General features: G+C 40.6%; 1 protein-coding gene across 1 annotated transcript in view; it reads right to left on the reverse strand.

Annotated features, from left to right (window-relative positions):
- myom3 (myomesin 3) overlaps positions 1 to 7,261 on the reverse strand; it is a gene marked incomplete at both ends in the record, with an annotated part of 49,889 nt that extends 42,628 nt beyond the window's left edge. The window contains 2 exons of the mRNA XM_079561995.1: positions 1,537 to 1,641; positions 7,164 to 7,261. Coding sequence (XP_079418121.1) covers positions 1,537 to 1,641; positions 7,164 to 7,261 — 203 coding nt within the window. The remainder of the gene's footprint in view (positions 1 to 1,536; positions 1,642 to 7,163) is intronic.
- Between the last annotated feature and the right edge of the window lie 768 nt (positions 7,262 to 8,029).

An 8,029-nucleotide genomic window follows, 5' to 3' on the forward strand; every position in this document is an offset into this window, starting at 1 on the left:
TTCCACTGCTGCTTTCAATAGACACTTTGACCTCCGTCCTTCCATTTCGTGCTGCCAACGTCTTTTCAGTCACTGGAGGAAATTGGTTATTTTCAGCATTGATGAAGACAGTACACGTGCTGTCAGGCTCCTTTCTGTCAGTGGGAGAGACTGATTGGGATGGACTTGAGAGCAGGGAGGATGCTCAGATTTAAATGTCAAAATATGCTAATTACTACTAGCACGGCAGCTGCAACACGTGTGAGCGAGACAGAGCAAGGCGTCTTTTCTTGTCATGGCACAAGAGCTAATCTGATCAGGATATGCACACCACAAGACAAATACATTGTCAAATAACACTCTATTAATTCAACTATTAATATTATCCAAGCAGAAGTAGCGGCCCAAATAAGGGTAATCAGGTAAAAAACACAAAAAAGTGTTGTAACTGTGAGGAATAGCTGTTGACAATCTTTTGAGTGATAAGAACAAACACAAAAAGTGATGCACAACGACTCTGAGGAGCACAATTTCTTCAAAAAGTTGCCGAAATGTAACTCATTACTGTGGATTATGTTCAGATCCAAAAATCCATGATGTTGATGTTGAAGCATCCGACAGAGAATATGGTGCTTCTTCATGTCGTCAGGTTCTCTATAAGCTGTGTCTGATACTATGAGAAGTGAAGCACCTCCCAGGACAGGGAACGATATGTTTAGCCACAAGGCACGCACTGCATTTGCCATCTTCACTCAGCAGTGGCCCCGGGCACTGTGTTTCCACTGACATGTCACACACACACACACACACACACACACGCACACGCACACATATACTCTGTGCTGCAAAGTCGTGCAATGCCTTAGAATGATTTCATATCTCATCCAGGACTAAACTGAGTCAAACATAGGCAGACATGTGCATCTGGGAGTCAGAGGTCCAAGTCTCTCTGCAGGTTTGAAAAAGGCAAAAGGCAATTTTCAGGTTTTGAGTCAGTTCTGGAAACAAACAAACCGCCTAATTTCAACAACGAGGTGAAATTATTGCAATGATTCCATGTAAACTGTAACTTAACGGGACAATTCATCAAAAGGCATTTTTCTACACTTCAACAACTGGCCCTTATTGAAAAACGTGTGGACAGCCCTGTAATAATGAAATGTTATTTTTAAATAATGATTTTTATCATCCCTTCAATACATTCCATGTAAATGAGTAAATAATTTAACTTCAGAAAATTATTACATTTTTTTTACTTGTTTGGATTTATTGGTTGGTCTTTGAATTATATTTACATGTTTTACTGTTTATGTATTCCAGCCAGTGATGAAAGCAAATGCCATCAGCAACTAGAGAACAACTTGTACTAAATGACAATATGCTTATCTGGTGACACAGTGTTCTATTGTGGGGTGGTTAAGGTTAATCATTCTGGATAAAAAACACACATTGAAATTATAGTTTGGCTTCTTCTTCCTGCACTGGTATCCAGGCATGCACCGTTTCTTCAATACACCGTTTTTGATTCTTAAAGATCAAGGTTTGTTTCAGTCTTACCACGTCCTGTGGCGGGGGAAGCTGCCGATGTCCAGTAGTTCTTTCACAGACATCACGTCAGCAGAGATAATGGGAATTGTGTTGTTGTAGGACGTGTCTTCTTCACTATAGACATAAAACAGACAGTTGAAGGAAAAGCATATTTTACTACTTTATACTAGTGCTAGCTTTCAGCACAAATGAGCTGCCCTGTAATCTTTCTCATATGAAGGTTAATTACACAAGTTTCAGACATTGGACCAGCCAACCCAGCTGGACAATTGCACTGAATTACACAGAAACAGCCCTTATATCATAGAAATTGTGCGCGTTGTTTTACTGTGAATACACCCACATCAAAATAGATATTTGACTTGAACATTTGATATTATGCTTTATCTGGGCTTTTAAAAGTACTTAGTCAGGGAAAAAGGAAGAGTTTTCAAATTGAAAGGAATAACAATAGACAAATGCTAATCAGAACATGGAAGAGACTATGACCCCAAAGTGAATAAGAACAGGTTTGGTGAAAGTGACTACACTTTTAGTTTTAACATTGAGTGCCAAAAACGGAAAAACTTGTTTTTGCTGTGTTTTTTTTTCAATTCCGAAACTAGACACTCTAATACATCTTATGTGTGATTTCAGTAGCTCTGTGATGAACAGAACTGTAATAGATGACGATCAAAAACTTGTAAAAAGTCACATCTGGACATTTCATATATATTTTTGTGCTTCTTTTCTTTTTTTTAGTCCGCGGGGGTGTGGTGTTACGCAGCAAAGCTGTAAACCCGACACTTCTCTCTCGCTCTCTGGAGCATGTTTGACAAAGCAGAGCAGCTTCCCATAGAAAGATCGAAACAGTTGAGATTTTAACATTTCTCTGAGTTTTCAAATGGTTAAAATCGGTCCAAGGACGGCTGAGAAACATCCTGTTAAAGTCTTCAATCCGAGAACCAGACTGTTTAAATGCACTTGTGATAAAAGCGATCGATAACAAGCGGTGTTTCAAAACGCGTCAACAATGTTGTCCTTGAAAATTGACTTGAAACGGAAATATTTAGGCATTTGTCTCTTCACATAACGTTAGTGCCTGTATAGGATAGAGGAGGAGAGAGGAGTTAATCAGAAAGGAGAGTGTTTCATAAAAGACGCATTGTCTCTGTTTCTAGAAAAAATCAGTGATTTTGATCCAAACTAGCCTCTGTTTAGCTTAGATTTCTCAGGAACCGAGGCACGTAGAAATAAACACCTACGGAGAGCTTAGAGTCTCACCTCTCAAACAAGACACATGTGTCCAAAGCTAAAACATACACTGGTGCAACAAATATCATGAAAAATGATCTGGATTGTTGGCACTCAGCAGCTAAATCCAAAAACAGCACGGCACTCAATGTGTTTAATCAGAGTGAAAATATTCAGGATTACTGAAACATGTGCTGCGGAGACAAAAAACAACAACACTCCACTTAGGATTAGAAGCAGATTTTTCATCATTTTCACAACTACTAACAATACATTTTACTTTGATATTGAATGGTTGCATTTCTAATCACTTCTCCTCTCTCTGTGCCTCATTAGCTCCATTAGTTCTGTGCTTGTAGAAAGCAACGAGCCGCTCCCGATCCCCAAAGTGAACAGCAGAGGAGGCCATAGATCACCGAGACCATCCCTAATGGAGCCTCACTCAATATGCAACCAACGCTCATTTATTTAAGCGCCGCGTGGATCGACTTTAAACCAGCTACTCTTATCTTATCTCGCCTCTTTAGTGGATATATTTTTTCTTTCTATCGGCGCACGGGCAAACTAGCAAAGGTAAACATTGATGCGGCGGAGTCAAACAAAGCCACATAAAGCTGGGAAGATGCTCCGAAGGCGAGCGCGCTGTGAAATATGATGTCAATATTGTCCGTGGCGCTAATACCCGCTGTCAGTCTGCGCCGCGCGGGGTAAGCCGGAGAGTATGCTTCAGTTTGTGGCGACGGGGATTTGGCCGAGCTTAGCAGAGCACTCACAATCCGGCCTTTTCAAAGACGCTACAAAGAACCGGGCTGTACGTCGTAGACAACACACGAAATTTAAACAGGTTTACATTGGGTAAGAAAAGTTTTAAACGGGGCTGCAGTTTATTGCAAAATGAATGTCAATTCCTCAAAGACTTGAACAAACTAGAAACTCAAAACTTATTCAAGACTTGGCCAAGACTTGTTCACACCTGGGCCCAACAGTGACGTGCGGAGTCCTTTTACTCTAACAGAGTTTCTCCTTTTTCTTGCACACTATTGTCTGTTGGGAGCTTATATAATCAGGAGGAACAGGGGCAGCTGACAAACAGATAGAGACAGTGCGCGGTGTATGAGCCAGAGGGTCGGGACGAGGGCCAGCAGTTGTTCCGCTTCTTCATGCAACGCTGGCAACTTTCAATTGGCCCCGTTTTGTAAACACTAAAGTGAAGCTTTTAGGAACCGCTGAAGCAGAAAGTGAAGAGTTCATGGGCGGGAACAAAGGTTTACATGTGAAAGAAGAAATCGTGGTGCCTGATGTTTTTTTTTCTAGCAGTTTTGCCCTTGAGCATAGTGTGAAAGCACGATGCATCTAATCTATGATCTATGATCAATAAGTATTTTATTGATCATAGATGAGCAGGCTGGCTGTTATAAACTTTACATAAAGCTCCCTGAAATATGAAACCTTTTTATAAACTCATACCTGTGAATAACTGAGGTGTTGGAAACATGTTTTAAGCTAGAAATGAGTTTTAGGCCAGATCCCCTCTCAAAGTTTGTAAACAAAAGAGCTTTGGACTTTGATATCTGCTCAGAAACTAAACTCATTTGAGACAATGAACCGAATGCATTCTTGAAGAAAGCAACTGATATGAAAGCTTATGTTCGGAGACACAGAGGGCTGGATGTGAGAGAGTCCATATATATGTAGGGGCCCCATATACATTACTGGGTCTAATAGATAAAAGCTGTCATAGTGCCTGGTCTGCAAACTATTTCATTTTCTCTTTTCTCGCTCAAACAAGCACATGACAGCGAAAGAGCAGAAGACCTCAACAGATTCCAAACCATTTAGGAGCCAAAAGTGATATCGATGTTACCACACATTTCGCAGGATGATAAAAGAGCATCATCATCTAAAAGGTGGGATAGAGGCCTAGATGGCTGTAAATCCCAATGGAATATTTCTCCATTAACCTTAATCTTACCCGCTTAGGTGTAAGATTTGCAGATTGTTCTCGGCAGTGTTCGGCTTTCCTGTATTTACAAAGCAGTCAGTAATTTAGTCCAAAACAGTTCGGTTGTTTGGAGAGAGTATCAGGTGTGTGTGCGTGTGTGAGTGTTCAAACAGATCTACTGTTGCCGCTGCTGTAATATTTGGCCTGGGGCACTACCTTCAACGGGCTGTCGAACAAACAGAAGGCAAATTAAGACTTCTCCTTTTCTTATGTTCGTGCGCCAGTGAATTTCCCCTATTTAAGCATTCAGAGACAAACTTCTGCTTTTAACTTTGTTTTGGTGCGCAGGTTCCTCATGAGTCTGGAAACGCTGAATTATATTATTATGCAGAGTACTGTAGCCAAGCAGAGACATGAAGATACAAAGGAAGGTTCAGGGCACAAGAGATGAACTGTGGCTCTGTGCTATGAAGCTGGATTAGAGGGTTAGTGCGGTAAGTTCGGGGTTAAGCTCGGTTTAGCGGGACAAAGAATATGTCACAGCAACACACTTCTTCAAATGGCTAACATATATCAGGAACCAATAAAAAAACACAAACATTGCCTCGCCAAAAAAAAGAAGTCACCAGTTATTTGCAAGTCTAAATTGTAAAACATTCGGACTCAGCATGAAACTGTTGTCCAAGCATAACAGTGACATCTGTGTTTGGTGATGCTTGTATCTTCTTTACATTGGCTTTACTGTATCATGTTAAAAATGTGAAAACATCTCCTCCCCGTGTTGTGTCCCTGACCCTCACCGGGGACAGTGAAATGTCGGCGTTTCATATATCACAGTGGCATTAGAGGTAAGGCGATGCCCTGGACTATGACGATATATATCCCACAGGTCAGAACTTTAGAGCTTATTTCGAAAGCTGCCGGGGCTTAAAATGTTTGCACTTGTGTGGCCCTGTTTGTTCATCCGTCGGTGTACGTGACCGGGCATGCCCCCTCGGACAGGGCAGGATTCGATTTACTTTATGTCGTCTCCTTTGAGCTGAAAAATGTGCCCAGGTCAGAACCACCGCGCTTATGCCGCTGAACTGTAGAGGCCAACTTTGACTTCCTGTATGTTACTCGAAACAATAACAAAAACTTAACATCAAGCATGGGATTAAATTACTTGGATTGAGAATATTCATTTCATGGTTTTCACTAATATCGGACCATGATTCTTTGATTGTTTGAAGACAATTCTGACTGGTTCTAAGGAATTTAGCTTGAAATAAAGTAAGCCTTGAAATAAAACAGCCAATGGGACATATGGATTTTTTTCACCCCCCAGTGGCAAATCAATCAATCTGAATAAAGGCAAAATATATTGAAACCAGTCAGGACAAGTTTGGTCAAATACCCAAATAAATGTTAACTAGTCAAAACCAGACGTGGGTAGTACTCCGGTACATTTACCCTTTCGAAGTAACTGTACTTTTGCAAGTACTTTTTTCATACAGAACTTTTTACTTAGCTTCTTGAGAAATATTAAAAGGAAGTAGTAAAAAAATAGTAACTCATTCCACTGTGAGTAAATCTTAATCTTAATAAACAGATATTTTGTGTTTTCTTTACGTAATTCTTCATAATGATTTTGTTTGTTTTTATCGTATTTTCTACAATTCTCATATTTCATGTTTTGTTTCTCATAATTTATGTCACGACTGAAGCATGAATCAAACCTTTACGCTCAGTTACTCACAGTACTCAAGTAAAGTTTTATCCGAGTACTTTTTGACTCTGTAAATGACAAGCACATTTACGTGAGCGAGCTGTTATCTTAAATCTCGTGCATGGGTCCCCAGCCGCTGGTGCTCGTCTCACTCAGACCGATGAGAACGCTGGCGCCTTATTTGTTTGCATGAGTCCACAGTGACACCCTCCAGCCCACAGGGCGTATTAGAAACAGTGTAATGTGTCACTGCGCTCACAATAACCAGCCTGTCCCTTAAAATAAATACAGTTTTCCGCCTCAGAGTGGAACGGAGGGGGACAGCGACGCCGCAAAAGACGAAAGTTTGTATTCAAGACAGACAGACCCTCCACGTCTATAACAGGAATCTGATTACCACTGGATTTGTTTTTCTAATGACAGGATTATGGAAAACCCAGTGTCACAGCTGTCACCTTCGCAAAAATAACTCTCCGCGACAGATCAGCATCAGACTATTTTTCTTTTACTTTTAATCAAAAAAAAGTTACGGTAAACAGATTATGCTAAAAAGAGATTTTGAGCTTTGTACTATTGTATAATATTGTTTACACCTTAAAAAGATCTCGCAAGTAGTTTTGCGTTTCATTTACACAGGCAATTCATCCACTCGGAACAGATGTAAATGATTGGATTAAAGGTAAGATATGAAACAGATCAGATCAACATTTCTGACTGAACTGAATGAGCCTGGGGAAAAGTTTGCGGTTGTACCTAGAAGTGAAGGTCTTCTTCTTCTTCTGAGAGGACACTTTCATGCTGTGAGACATCTGCGACGACTCCGCCTCCAGCGTCATCTTTGCGCTTTCCATCGTAGCGTCCCTGCTGTTACCTGTAAGACGGGACAATGAATTCATCAGGCTGAACCTACACATGAAAGAGAGGCACGGGTCACAGAGAAGCTCCCTGTAACCTCCACCATAAACAAAAGCACTCCACAAAGAGTTTTCAGCTCAGGGCTTAAAAATTACAGTAAACTTTATTTGGTTTGTTTATTTGAATAAGGACAATGCATATCAATCATATCAGCAGAAAGTATCAATGTAAATTTGAATTTCTCCACTGTGAGATCAATAAAGGCTCTTGAATTCACTTCCTGATTTTCACACACAATCTCAAAAACCCTCCCTCGTCTTGCTCCCCTTCGCTGCACAGCTGTTTCAATAAAGAGAGAAAATAATAAAAATCTATGCTGCTTGTGTGGCTGTAGTGAAGCGATGGAGTTTTTCACTTCGTGACAAGAGGATGACGCTAATCAAGAGGTGAGTGAAGTGTTTCCTGGATATGTAGGACTTCAGTCAGAAGCTTGAAGAGAACAGGAGGAGCTGCCAATGCACTGGTGAAGAGTCAAAGATTACTCAACGCGTGAGTGGGCCAAAACAAAGCTCCAGGTACGTTTTTGACAGAACAACATTGTAACATGGTAAAAAAAAAGCTCTAAAAACTCATACACTCCCCACCCCCAAGATTTTTTTCAGAGATTATCCGTCAGTCATTGTTTAAGCACCATAATTTGCGGATTACTGTATAAGGCACAACTTTTTTCACAGGCTCTGAACCATACAGCCTAAAACGATGCG

This window comes from Gobius niger (assembly GCF_951799975.1).
Source record: "Gobius niger genome assembly, chromosome: 8".
NCBI lineage: Eukaryota > Metazoa > Chordata > Actinopteri > Gobiiformes > Gobiidae > Gobius > Gobius niger.